Raw genomic sequence first — 14,489 nt, 5'->3', positions numbered from 1 at the left:
GATCCTTTGGGGTCCGATTTGTCCAGGGCTAGGTTTCGATGGGCCTCGTTGGGGGAGATAAGGTCTGTTGGTATCAATGGTGGTCACTGATGTGAGGCTGACCCTCACAGCCATGTCCACGGTGGGGAAGGTCCTGGTGAGTGCCCTGCATCAGGGCTTCGTCATTTCAGTGTGTCTGTCTGACGTGGACAGAGCCTGGTGGGATCTGCCCTGGGACGATGACTTCCTAGTCCAGGTGTTGTTCCCACCCTGCCACTGTCCCCATCAAGGAACCCACCTGGAGAAACCCACACTGACCCCAGTGGCGCTGCTGCCACCCCATGTCCTCTTAGCAGTTTAGCTCTGGGAATTGCTGGGAGCTCATTCTTTTGCTTTTCCTCAGTGGACCCAAAGCTTCAGTTTTGAGGACAGACTACTGTGTTTTGAATCAGGTAGATTATCAAATCAGGGGCAATGCTTTGAGGGGAAAAACAAGATGAGTCCTGCTAAGTCACGAGACTCGCTCTCTCTGGTGGCTTGAAAACTCTATTTGAGGTTGCCAGCGAGGGTCAGGGAATAGATGGCAGTTGTGGAAACAGCTCTGCAGGCTCTTCCGGTGACTGCTTCAAAGGACAACTCTGATTGTTTCCAAGGTGGCCTTGGGTCCCCTCGCAGCTGCTGCTGTGAAGGAAACTCCAGCACACTCTCCCAGCTGCTCCAGGCTGACAATAAATGGAGAATTTCCAGGTGTAGAAGGGCAGGCCCCCCATACCTGGGGGTGTGTCCCCTTCCAGCCAACAGTGCTGACCTCAAGTGCTCACTTCTCTCATTGCTGCAGAGCAGCTAGACCCAAAGTCCCTAAGATTCACCCCCTCTCAGGTACTCCTCACTAAAGGCCCTGCCACTCTGATGTCACTCCCACCTCCCACCCTGCATTTACCTTAGATCCACAGAACACCTGAAAGGTTTCAAAAAAGCACAGGGATAACAGAAGGAAGACAAGCAAGAGCCCAGTCCAAATTCAAGTGTAGTTCATCCATCTAGCAGTCTGTGCCTCCAAGCCCAGCCCCTTGGGAATGGCTTTAAGACGTGGACAGTCTTCACAGGCCAGATCCAGAAAAGCCAGCCCCTGAGTCCTGCCATCCAGGCTCCACCTCCTTTGCTTGTCCCCTGAGCAGATGGTGGACACTGGGGACACCCCTCCCTGCAGGGGAGACCCAGGACTGTAACTTCAGTGGGAGGTGCTGCATCAGAGGGTACCCCACGGGATCCTGCCCCTCCCCCCACCCCACCCCCCAAGTCCCCATCTCCCTTCCCTCCCCCACTTTCCTCTGGGTCTTTCCCACAGTCCGCTTTCCATGAGGGCCATGTGGGGCTGAGTCCCTGCCTTCCCTAGGGAAAGTTTTTAACTTGGTCGGTCAAGACAGTCAGACTTCTCACCCTCTTGACACCAGAACATCCTCTGCGTGGGCCTTCTGGCCTAGCTAGCCTCCATGCGGGGTTACATAGGAGGGTCGCATTCCAGACCCTCCCTCCTAGCACATTCCTGCTGATCACTGAGGGTGGCCTCTGTGCCCGCTGGCGGCAGGCTCACCGCTCCTCCAGGCCAAAGTAGCCCTCCAGCCCGGGGCCCTGGCCTCCATTCGGGTTAATCCTGCTCAGCCATCTGGGTCCCCAGGCCTGCTTCCAGCTGAAGCAGCTCCATGCCCACCTCTATCCGCAACTCCCCTCACTCTTTTCCCACTGGGCACTGGCCCTCCTGAGAAAGACCAGAAAAGTTCTGGGACCCGCCCCCTCCTCCAGCACCTCCTCAGAGCAGAGATACTGGGAGTGGGGGGAGGTTGGGGACTCTTATTTCTCACTGTGGGCTGTGGCTGGACATGATGGACACCCCCTGACACCCCTCCCCATCACATTCCTCAGAATCACTGATTCCTTGCTTCCCTCCTGCCTCCTCCCAGAGCTGCCCTGTAGGATTCCTTTCAAACATCAGAGAGCCTCAACCCTGGCTGTCCAGGTCGGGGTCAACCCTGGCCGTCCAGGTTGGGGTTGCCTGTGACTCTCGCTATAGCCAAGTCCCCTCGAAGCCTTTCCGTGGGGACCTCCTTTGCAGCTGACTCCTTATTGCCACCAGCTGTAACCCCACCCTCCTTCCCCAGCTCCACTTAAAGCTGCAGCTGCTGCCTCTTTGACTCAGAATTCCCAGTTTCCCTTGCAAGGCAAAGCCACTCGCTGGACTGGAGCCCGAGAGGCAGAGGGACCCGGGACCTGCTGCCCTCCTGTCCTTCTCTTGGACATCATTTCCCTTTCTGGGGCCTGAGTCTTCGCCTAATTACAGCTGAGCTTCTGCCCTCTGGCCAGGTCTCCTTTCCTCTCTTCTTGATACTGACCCACTTTCCCTCTCTCCTGGGAGCTATGTCTCCCCACAAGGTGGCCTTTTGGCTCAGGCTCTGAGTTTCGGCCTCCAGTGCCCACTTCCAGCATGTTCACGCCCCATGGGAACATCATTCCTCATGACTACAGCAGCACAACATGGCAGAGGGCCTTCCAACAGAGCCCCTTCCACCCCTAAGGTCCCACTTGCTGCTCTCATTCTATGGGTGTCCAAGAAGGGCCTGAGGCCTCCCACCAGCATGTTGTCTATTCCTTGGCATCAGGAACCTCACCTCTGGGTTCCTGATTTCAGCCAGGCCCACGGTTGTCCCACACTGGTTTTCCCAGCTCTGAGACAACCCTGGTGCCCCAGAAAAGGCCTCAGTGGCTTCAAAGAGAGTGTGTATCTCTGGCCCCATGCTGGCCCCCCTCCTAGCTCTGACCATCCTACGGTCACCTGGGCTCCAAGCCCTCTGTCTGTGCCTGAGTCTATGTGTCCACTCCCCCAGCCTGGTCCAAGGTCACCGTTTTCTGCCTGAGGCTGGCCGGGGCCTGTGCCGGCTGCAGAGACAGACAGATCCTGATGAAACTGGTCCCGTGGCTCTCACTTGGGAGAGAGAACTCCAGGACTTAGGGCAGAGGCAGTCTGGATCAAGATGCCCCTGACCCCCCTCATCTGAAAATCTGGAAGCCCAGGCCAAAGGTCGAGACTCCAGGGGCCACCAGAGGTGCCCTAGGATGGGCCTTGAGGAGTAGGGAATATGTGGGCCAGGGAAGATGGGAAGGTATTCGTCCTCTCTGCATGTCCTCTAGGATGCGGCTGTGCTTGGAGGGGCTTTTCCCTGCCCACCCACATCGCAGGGCCCTCCCGCTCCTTGTTGCCCCAGACCCAGTCATCACTGCCAACTGGGCCTGGCCCTGAGTCTAAGAAGGCTTTGGAAGACTCTTGGTTCCTCCTGTCCTGCCACATGGGTCCTTGAGTGCAGGCAGCCTGTCCAGGGAGCCCCTGGAGAGCATCACTGGGCAGGGTCCCCTCCCAGCCCCCCGGCATCCTGTCTGAAGCCTGGCTCTCCCAGGTGCCTGGAGCGACGACTGTGAAGTCAAGAAACTGCAACACTTGAAAAGAGACCAGTCCCCATGACAACAGAGGTCCCACAGAGGCCCTGGAAAAGGATGGGCAACCTCTGTGCCCTGAAGTGTCAGTCTCTGATGCCCCGCAATTCCCCCAGTCTCCACCAAATCCCCTGTGGACACCCCGTAAAGCCTGCGGCTTTTACCCTCCAACCCCAACGCCCAGTGCAAGCCAGCTGCTGATTGCCCTGTAGCCTGACAGCTGTTGGCTCTCAAGGCAAGGCCAGGATCCTGGCTGTTGCTGCTTTTTTTTTCTTTTCCTGTATTTTCTCTTTAGTTCTCCCACCCCTGGCAGCTCTGGGGACCTTATTAAGATAATGTAATGTCATTAGCAGTGGCAGCAGGAAGAGAATTTTTCTCCGACCATCAGGTTACCAAGAGGTCTGGATGGGTGGTGCTGGGAAAGCGTTCTCCTTCCTGGGAGCCTCCAGGACCCACGACCCCTTCCTTTCACTCAGGGGAATGAGACCACAAGTTCTGGCTTATCTTTCTCGAAGAGGAGCACTTGGAGTTGGAAGGGGGAATGCCTACTGGGGCTTGCATGGATGTGACTTGGGCTGGCTCCCGTGCAGGGTAAAGGGACGAGATGGCAGACCAGGGCACAGGGCAAGAGAGGAGCGTGTCAGATTTGGGCTGGGGAGTTCTGAGAAGCGGCCCCACACTGGCAGGCCATAGCCATGACCACCCACCGTACATTCAGTGGTCAGCACTGGGTGGAACTCCAGAGCATCTGGTGGGTTCTTATCCGAGCAGGTTCTGGTACCATCTGGGCCATGTGCTGAATGAGGAGGAAGAGAGCAGGGTCTGGTGGGCAGGGAACACAGAGCTCAGTGTCTCCCAGGGGCTACAACCCCTTGGACAGGGCACGGTGATCAGGAACTCCAGCTTCAGGGCCTGGATCTGCCTCTGACTAGCTGTGTGACTTTGGCCAAGCCTCCTGCCCTCTCTGGGCTCAGTTCCCCCATGTAACACAGAGGGGTTGAAGCAAGTGCTCCATAAGTTCACACCCAGGTTTATGACCCCATTTATCACCCAAGATCAGGAAAGCCCTGGACCCATTACGGCACTTCTCTTTGCCTCCACTTCCTCCCAAGAATGATGGAAACTCTGACTTCATGGGCTTTAGTGAGATAGGGTATAATCACCTGCATAGTTACGCCTCCACCGGAGCACACGATTAGTTCTGGCAGGACTGTCCCTGAGCCTGGGTCCCTTTTTTGCATCTGCTGGGGGCCAGTGCTCCTTGCCCATGAATCTGCTGCTTCCTGCATCATCTTGCTGTCTAGGCGCCTAACAAGACAGGTCCCTGGGAGCCAGGGACAGGACGGTGGCTCCACAGGCATGAGGAGCAGCTAAGGAAACAGCACACACGGTGGCCCTGCCCTGGGAATAACATGCCTGGAAAACAAAGACAGCAAGGACAGCCTCTGGACAAGCGTCCCCGCCGGCCAGGAGCGCCCGTGTGGCTGAGTGGGAGCCACAGAATGCAGATGGGGAGACAGGGCCCCTAGAGCTCAGGACTTGCTGGGCAGGCAATGCTCATATGTAAGTGGCCATTAGAGGGCAGGAGAAGGCGACGCAGACACGTGGTCCTCTGTGGCTCCCTCCTTGCTCCTTGAGTGACCTGCCCTGGGCTGCAGTGTTCAGGTGCTTTGGCAGGTCAGGGCAAAGAATGAGACCTGGGTGGACAGGGGAAGTTATTATGAAAGACTGCACTTAAGTTTGACCTTGAAGGATCCCGGGGATTAGGAGTGGTAGGCATTTCGGGCACGGCAGTTTGCAAGGGTGAGGGCAGAGCTGAAGGACGAGGGTGCAGGGAAGAGGAGGGCAGGAATGAGGGGCTCACGGCTGGGAAGGAAGAAGCGCATCTATGCTTGGACATCTGGTGGGAACCTGAGGATGGAGCGTGGTGTGTCCAAAGATACGCACAGAAGGGGGAGGAGCCAGGGCTGCCCAGCATCCATCCCATAATATGGCAGGCTCTGAGCTGGGGGCACCGGCAGTCCAGCTCCTGCCGGCAGAGATGCAAAGATGCAAAGCTGGCCGGAGCAGGGCCCACTGGGGGAGCAGCAGTCTGTGTGGTATGTGGGTGCAGTACCGTGAGGAGGGACAGGGGACTGGCAAGGGAGAGAGGGTGATTCTTTTTTCCAGCTTTATTGACACATATTTGACATTTAACACTGTATATATTTAAGGTGTACAACAGTGATGATTTAATATGCATATATATTGTGAAATGATTACCCACAGTCATGTTAGTTAACACACCCCCCATCTCACTTAGTTACCTTTTTTTGTGCTGAAAACATCTAAAATCTATCCTCTTAGTAACTTTCAATTACACAATACAGTACTGTGCACTATAGTCACCAAGGGCCCCCAGATCTTATTCCTTTGTAACTGAAAGGGGTGAGCTTGTAAAGAGACTGAAAAGCTATTTTAATGGGTGAGTTAGCACAGAGGCCATTTGACAGGGTTTGGGGGCTTGGAAGATTTTAAGGGGAACCACCGGACTCCTAGCTCTGAAGGAAAGTGACTAAGAGTTCACTGGCTGAGAGTCAGGCTGGAACGTGCCAGCTTCACTCATGATGCCTCCGCCAGCAGATCAAGAACAGAAGAGTCATGATATATGAAGCCAGCCAGCCAGAGATTCAATATTAGCCCATTACCCAGATGCAAACATTCTCAGAACACTAAAGGTCTTCCCTAGTGGCTCAGGCAGTAAAGAATCTGCCTGCAATGCAGGAGACCCAGGTTTGATCCCTGGGTCAGGATGATCCCCTGGAGAAGGGAATGGCACCCCACTCCAGTGTGCTGGGCTACAATCCATGAAGGTCACAAAGAGTCAGATACAACTGAGCAACTAACAGACATATTGAGCCTCCCATTTTAGAGGTCAGGAAACTGAGGCCCAGGGCAGCTAAGGACCTGGTCTGGTTCTTGGAGTGTGCTGAGCCGAGGCCCAGCTCAGCCAACACACTTGCGCGTCACATCCATGTGGAAAGGCCGTTACTGAAATAAGGAGGCTGGGCCACCTTAGAAAGCCATTCCCTCCCTGGAAATGGGCCAGGTTGGATCAGTGCTTTCAAGGTCCTGGGAAGCATACGGCTAGCGATGCAGGTTACTCAGCCCCTGATTCAGACATGCTCCCGGTAAACTAAATGATCGCTAATTTTTTTCCAGGACTAACTTAAGAGCTCCATCCACTCCCCTCCCCACTGCTCTCAGGAAAAGCCTCCCCTGGGGACAGCGGCTCCTGCCCAGGCCGAGCTGCTTCCACAGCTTGGCCCAGGCTTCTGGCCCCGGAGACAGAAGGCTGGCTGCCGATGCCCTGGTGTGACTGTCTGGGCTGCACTTTTTGAGGCAGCCCCTACAGGCCTCAGGCTGGGAACACTCCGTAGGAAATCCTCCAAAGAGCCTGCAAACAAACCCCGCCCAGTTAGGCCTCCAGGCCCCTCTGCCCCTCACTGCCTGGTACCTTTGGGAAAGCTCTTTGACTTCTCTGAGCCCCCATCTCTTCTGGGATCCAAGTGAGGAAATTGATCCAGGTGTGTTGAATTAAGCTCATGCAAACCCAGATTCCTGGTCAATAGGAACTCATGTCTGGGCCTAGGTTCAACTCTGCACAGAGAGGTTAAGTAACTTGCCTAAAGGTCATCCAGCAAGTCAGTGGAAGATCTGCAGCCGGAAGGGGTTCCCACACCCCTAATAGGGGCCCCCTGTCCTGACTACACCTTGCTTGTGAATAATGACCTTCCAGAGTCATTGAGATGGTGTATTCGCCTGCCCCAAGCAGGCACTCAATGAGACAAAGTTACAGTCACCTTCTCAGCACTTCTCACATACTTGGGCCAATCGCTACTGAGATGTGATTTATTTTAGATGCCGTAATGAAAAGCTCAGAAGAGCAGTGCATATTTAAAGGAGGCCCTTGACATTTGAAGATTTACCACTTGCATTGTCCACTATTTGAGGGTGACCCTCAGGGTCGATACTATTAAATATATATAATAGTAATTTTTTTTAATCAACCTTATAAGGTTGCAGTGAGGACTGAATGAGAGGATGTATTTAAAGCCCCACTGGTGACGCTCCACCAGGCCCCGAATCTCCAGGATGGAGTCTCTCAGCCAGTGAGTGAGCCTGGCCAAGTACCGAGCATCAGCGTCTCATCAGAGCCTTCGAGAAAGTGTGGGGTCCCAAGCATACTCCAGGGGTACAGATAGCACTTTGCACCCCACCCTTAACATGTTCACACAGGCCACAGCGCAGGACTTAGGACAGAGGCCTGGGCACTTCTGGTCCCAGCTCAGTCATTATCCTTCCGGTGACCTTAGGGACTTCACCTCCCTGAGCCACTGTTTGCCCCCCAGCCAAGTGAAGGATTAACCTAGGCAGGTGGTTCTCAGACCAGCAGCAGCAGCAGTGGCATCTGAAAGCTTGTTCAAAATGCAAATTCTCTGCTCTCTCCCCATAGACCTCCTGACTCAGGCTGTCTGGGAGGGGAGCCCAGCCCTCCGTGCTTCATCAAACCCTGATAATGGCTCATTACCTTTGAGGCCCACTAGCCTAGATGCTAAATCCCCTTCCTGCTCCAAAATCCAATCACCTGGATGAAATGTGGATTACGGAGACCCTAAGAGCAGGATGCTGGTGGGGGGAGGGCACATGAGATGTCACAGCAGGGTACTCACTGTGCACTTGAGGGGCAGCTGGTGGGTTGTGGGCAGGGCAGGGACCCGGGGGTGGGGGTTCTGGCGTGTGGAGAATACCAACCCTCCCTTCCTCCTCCCTGCCCGCCCCCCTCTCCGCCCTCACCTCCCAGGTGCCCGGCTGCCTTCTAGAGACGGATCCATCCTCCTGATCCTTCTCCCCTGCTCCCCCCCAGCATGCTCATGAAAGTCCTTTTCTCTCCTGCTCCGCCCCTGGGGAGCTAGTCAGAAAAAAACGAGAGCCAGCGAGACCTCTAGTGGCCGGGGGGACACCAGGCGGCCAGAACCCACTCCCGCTGGCGTCCTGGGTTGCTGCTGAGTGTGGTTTAAATCTGGCCATTTTAGGGCGGGTGCCTGGACTCCACATCTGCTCCAACATCAACCCTGAGCCAAAAATGACAGGCAGACGCTCCACCCAAGCCACACCTGCAGGGAGGAGGTGGGAGACGACCCAGCTTCCTGGCCTGAGGGGCCTGGTCAAGGAAGGTGCAGAAGGCCGAAGAGAGTTATGGCTCCACAGACTCCACCTTGGCCAGCCTGAAAGGCTCCTTTAGCTGGTTTAGGCGGCATTCAGTCTTTATAAGAACAGTCTTGAGATGTCAGTCCTCCTTTCAAGACCACCAGGAGGTGTGTGGAATCCAGCTCAACACGAACCCAAATTTCTGTGCATCATCTCTGCACACCAGGAACTGATGTCTCATGCGAGGTTCAATTCTTGTGCAGAGAGGTTGTTACTCACCTAAAGTCACTCAGTTAGCGGTGGGTCTGCAGCTGGAGTAGGGGCTCCCACACACCCTATGGGAGGCGTCCTGCCACATCATAGCTTACCTCTGAATAATACCACTTAAACCCTGCAAAGCTTTGCCCTAGCTTAGGCTGCATTCTTGTTGCACCTGGCTCTTTTGTAAACCCTGGAATTGTCTGCAGACAAAGAGGAGAGCCCAGGGCTGGAGCTAAGAAACCACAGCGCTGGAGACTTGAACAATGTGTGCCTGCTATCTGGAACTTTCAGATTAGTGCTGAGGACAGGCAGGTCTCAACAGCCCAGGGGCTGGGATGGGACCAGGTGAACCCAGAGGGAAGACCCCGTCGCCTGGAGAGAGCGGAGCTGAAAGTGCAATCCAGTATCAGAAGTGGCTGCCCACTTGGAAGACAATGAAAGATTGCTGACTTTCAGGGGGCCTAAGGCAATGGCATCCCACTCCTGTACTCTTGCCTGGAGAATCCCATGGATGGAGGAGCCTGGTAGGCTGCAGTCCATGGGGTCGCTAAGAGTCAGATACGACTGAGCGACTTCACTTTCACTTTTCACTTTCCTGCATTGGAGAAGGAAATGGCAACCCACTCCAGTGTTCTTGCCTGGAGAATCCCTTGGACAGAGGAACCTGGCAGGCTACAGTCTATAGGGTCACAAAGTGTCAGACACGACTGAAGTGATTTAGTGCGCGCACAGGCGCGCGCACACACACACACATAGTTCAGTTCAGATCAGTCGCTCAGTCGTGTCCGACTCTTTGCGACCCCATGAATCGCAGCACGCCAGGCCTCCCTGTCCATCACCAACTCCCAGAGTTCACCCAGACTCATGTCCATCGAGTCAGTGATGCCATCCAGCCATCTCATCCTCTGTCGTCCCCTTCTCCTCCTGCCCCCAATCCCTCCCAGCATCAGAGTCTTTTCCAATGAGTCAACTCTTCACATGAGGTGGCCAAAGTACTGGAGTTTCAGCTTTAGCACCATTCCTTCCAAGGAACACCCAGGGCTGATCACCTTTAGAATGGACTGGTTGGATCTCCTTGCAGTCTAAGGGACTCTCAAGAGTCTTCTCCAACACCACAGTTCAAAAGCATCAATTCTTCGGCACTCAGCTTTCTTCACAGTCCAACTCTCACATCCATACATGACTACTACTGGAAAAACCATAGCCTTGTCGAGACGGACCTTTGTTGGCAAAGTAATGTCTCTGCTTTTCAATATGCTATCTAGGTTGGTCATAACTTTTCTTCCAAGGAGTAAGCGTCTTTTAATTTCATGGCTGCAGTGATTTTGGAGCCCAAAAAATAAAGTCTGACACTGTTTCCACTGTTTCTCCATCTATTTCCCATAAAGTGATTGGGACCAGATGCCATGATCTTCATTTTCTGAATGTTGAGCTTTAAGCCAACTTTTTCACTCTCCTCTTTCACTTTCATCAAGATGCTTTTTAGTTCCTCTTCACTTTCTGTCATAAGGGTGGTGTCATCTGCATATCTGAGGTTATTGATATTTCTCCCGGCAATCTTGATTCCAGCTTGTGCTTCTTCCAGCCCAGCATTTCTCATGATGTACTCTGCAAAGAAGTTAAATAAGCGGGGTGACAGTATACAGCCTTGACGTACTCCTTTTCCTATTTGGAACCAGTCTGTTGTTCCATGTCGTAGTTGAAGGTAAATTCTAGCCGGGGTCCCATTCCTGGGCGTTGACACCACGGCAGTAGGGAGCCTTGGCTGGTTCTGGAGGGAGGGCAGCAGAGAGCCGGGGCGGCCCCGGGGGTTGCAGGCAGGGACTGACTCCGGCTCTGTGTTGCAGGCAGGACAAGCTGAAAATCCACATGAGGAAGCACACGGGGGAGCGGCCCTATCTGTGCATCCACTGCAACGCCAAGTTCGTGCATAACTACGACCTCAAGAACCACATGCGCATCCACACGGGCGTGAGGCCCTACCAGTGCGAGTTCTGCTACAAGAGCTTCACGCGCTCTGACCACCTGCACCGCCACATCAAGCGCCAGAGCTGCCGCATGGCCCGGCCCCGGCGCGGCCGCAAGCCCGCGGCCTGGAGGGCCGCCAGCCTGCTCTTCGGGCCCGGCGGCCCGGCCCCAGAGAAGGCGGCCTTCGTGATGCCCCCCGCGCTGGGCGACGTGGGCGGCCACCTGGGGGAGCCGCCGTGTGCCTCCCGGGCCCCAGCCCCGCCAAGCACTTCCTGGCCGCGCCCAAGGGCGCGCTGAGCCTGCAGGAGCTGGAGCGGCAGTTCGAGGAGACGCAGATGAAGCTGTTCGGGCGCGCCCAGCTCGAGGCCGAGCGGAACGCGGGGGGCCTCCTGGCCTTCGCGCTGGCCGAGAACGTGGCCGCCGCGCGGCCCTACTTCCCGCTGCCCGACCCCTGGGCCGCGGGCCTGGCCGGCCTCCCGGGGCTCGCCGGCCTCAACCACGTGGCCTCCATGTCTGAAGCCAACAATTAGGCTGGTCCTTGTCCACCCCGGTCCTGCTTCCCCGTCCCCTCCCAGGCCCACCTGCCCCATCCGATGGGTCTGAACTTTTTATTTCAAAAGGAAAAAAAAAAAAGAAAAAGAAAAAAAAAAATAGCAGCAGGAGTGGTATTTTCCGGGCCTCCTGAGGCAGCTGCCTCCCCTTTGCTGGTGTCTGAGATGGGTGTCTTCTCCCAAAAGGCCTGGCCTCTCCCTGGCTGCCTCTCCCTGCCCTCAAAGAGAAATCCACAGGGGCCCATATCACAGTGGGGGCCCCAGGCCACGTGTCCCAAAGCACCTTGGAGCTGTGAGGGTCTAGAAGGAGGGAGGTGGCTTGGCCAGATGCAGACCGGATGGAGCAGGGAAGAGGGTGGGGTCCTGAGACACACGCCTGTGGGCCCCACTGCTCTGTAGTGGAGTCCCTGCTAACTCGGTTCTAATGGCTTCATTTTCCCGGTCTCCAGTGGTCCTAGGACCCTTAGGGGAGATGCCCTGTTGGCTGGGAGGCCTCCTGGAGTCAGGAGCGAGGCTCCTGGAATCCAGGCCCATTTTCCCCTCCCTGGCCTGTGACCTTGGACCTCTTCACCCTCTGTACCCCAGTTTCTCCCTGCTGTGAAAGAGGGCTGGTGATTTCATTTCCCTTTCCCACCCACCACATGCTCATATCTGCCCATCCCTCCAAAGAGAAGCCTGAAGACAGCAGGAGCTTGCACTCTTAATGCCCCTGGTGATACTATTTTACTGGACTTAGTTTTATCACAACCATCTTTACATTAGCACAGGTGAGAAATGTGGCCATGCTAGACAGGGTGACAGAGGAAGAGGGCTTGGGTGTGGCTTGTCCACAGCCCCCAAGAAGCTTTGGGGAACTCCAAATCCTACCTCCCCTAGGGGCACATCCGGAGACGACCACCTAGCATGGTCCCCACCTCCACATACCCCCGGCAATGCCATAAGGAGTTTTTTAGGACTCCTGGGGCCAACACAGAAAGACAGGCCACCTCTCAACACCTGGCCGTTGCCTCCCTCCATCTGATTCCCAGAAACAAAGCGCCCAGTTACCCAGGTATATGTTCGCTTTTCGGTTGTGGGCTTCTCGGGGCTTTGGCATTGCTGTGTTTGAACACCCACAGCCCCTCCCTGGCCCCCCGAGGAGGAAGCCGGTTGTCCGGTGTGGGGAGTCTGAGCCTTGGCTCCAGGACGGGCGTGGAGGGCTCTGTGAGTGAAGGCTGTCCACCCCCTCTCCCGGGCTTTCCGGTGGGTAGCCATCCTGAGAAGGAAGACAGCTGGGGCCTTCCTGATCTCTCCACTTTCCTGCCCTGCCCCTTTTCTTGCTGAGTTTGCTTTTGTTTCTCAGTAGGCCAGAAGGGAGGCGAGTTCATCTGGGCGGGTGGGCAAGGGCTGGTGTCCCCAACCCTGGAGCTGTGGGCACAGAGACTTCGGCTCTTCCTATTGCCTTGGCTTCTTCCTGAGCAAACACAAAAAAAACAAAAAGGCCAGAGAAGACCACAGACTCTGTCACTCTCCCAGCTCCCCCACTCGCTGGAAGAAACCCCTGCCTCCACACACCACCTCTGGCCCTTTGAGCAGAGGGAGCTGTTGCTGACACCCTGTGGTCCTCGGATGTCATCTGCTGGGCAGCGCCTCTCAGCTTCCCGTCTCCAACTCTGCCCTTCGCTTCTGGGACCCACCAGCCAACATGCCCACGTACCCCCTCCTCAGTCAAGGGAGTGGGGCTGACCCAAACTTTAAGAGAAAACAAGGGAAGATGAACAAATTAGAATCCAGTGGTGTTGGGGCTTTTGTTTTTATTTTGTAAAGGTAATGACTTCTTATAAACTCAATTTTTCAGACGACTGGTTAGTTCGTTTTGTTTTCTCTTGGCTGCAATTTGGAGTTGTACATTGTAAAATATCCAAAGATGTCGAGTACTGTATGATCAAGAACTTGAAGCAAATGGGTCGTAGGAATGTTTGTGTTTTGTTTCCTTTTTTTTTTTTTCTTTTGGATGTTCCGATTTCCCTGTCTGTCTGTGGGAGAACTTTGGAAGTTTTTCTATTTATAACTTTTTTATGTGATTGCTTTATGTAAAATGACGCTCAACAAGGTTTGCCTTAGTGATTCAAGGGACAATCTTCCATAACTTTGGTCGCACGCCGTATCCCGCCAAGAAAAACTCTCAGCTAATTTTCTGGCCTATTTATTAAACAGTATTAACTGACTTGATGAAATTATATTGAGAGTTGCACTTCTGTGAGAGGCGACAGCCACAAGACAATGTGCAGACATTTGTGGCTCAAGAGTTTGACAATTGGGTGTCACAAATTTATAAAAATGTTGAAGACACCTTTATAAAAAAAATTACAAATCTTTGACCCTTATTTAATAATGTGAGGGACAGCGTTTTAAGTAAAAGAAAGCCACAGGTACTCAACTCGCTGGTTCCATTGATTCGCCTTTGCATTGTCTTGCAGGTGTCGGGGTGGGGGCTTTGAGTGGGGTCAACTCTACTCAGAACCTGGAGCACAGACTCTTGGAGTAAAATGGATCTTTGAACTGATGGGGGATCCAGAGCTCAGGTCTTCAGTGGTTCCCTACAGTTTTGATTCGTGAGGCTTTGCTGGATCTATAAGCTTGTGGGTATCTGTGACTCCGAGTGTGAGGTATGTGTATGTGTGTGTATGTGTGTGTTCACATGTGCAGATACAGCCTTTGGTGTGTGAGCAAGGGAAAGTGAAAGGGGTGCTGACCATTTTAACATGACAGTCCTACCAGTCACCTGGCTTGGCATCCAGAGTAACCTGTGGCTGGCCTTACTTCCATCTCAGCCTTTCTCCTTTTACTCCCTGGCACTGGCACTGGACTTCTCTTCTTTATTAACCTGATCCTGTCTCCCAAACAGGGAACATTAGACCCTGAAGAAGGTAAGGGAATATAATGGGGTCAAGCTTACTCAGAACCCAGAGCACCGACTCTTGGAGTAAAATTGATCTTTGAGCTGCATTTTCTGTATAACCAAGGGTTAACCTAGAGTTGCTTTTCTGTCTTCAGATCCCCTTTCTTCCTGTG

The 14,489-nt window shown here is 54.3% G+C and overlaps 1 protein-coding gene across 1 annotated transcript in view; it reads left to right on the top strand.

Moving 5' to 3' along the window:
• The window catches only part of ZBTB7C (zinc finger and BTB domain containing 7C), a 108,638-nt gene extending 94,984 nt beyond the window's left edge, over window positions 1-13,654 (top strand). Inside the window, 2 exon segments of the mRNA XM_027525583.1 lie at window positions 10,764-11,104; window positions 11,107-13,654. Of these exon segments, the coding sequence (XP_027381384.1) occupies window positions 10,764-11,104; window positions 11,107-11,414 (649 nt within the window). The 3' untranslated portion in view covers window positions 11,415-13,654.
• Window positions 13,655-14,489: the final 835 nt, after the last annotated feature.

Source organism: Bos indicus x Bos taurus, chromosome 24 (assembly GCF_003369695.1).
Source record: "Bos indicus x Bos taurus breed Angus x Brahman F1 hybrid chromosome 24, Bos_hybrid_MaternalHap_v2.0, whole genome shotgun sequence".
Lineage (NCBI taxonomy): Eukaryota > Metazoa > Chordata > Mammalia > Artiodactyla > Bovidae > Bos > Bos indicus x Bos taurus.
Note: the sequence above shows the minus strand (reverse complement) of the source record. Positions and strands in the feature narration are given on the sequence as shown.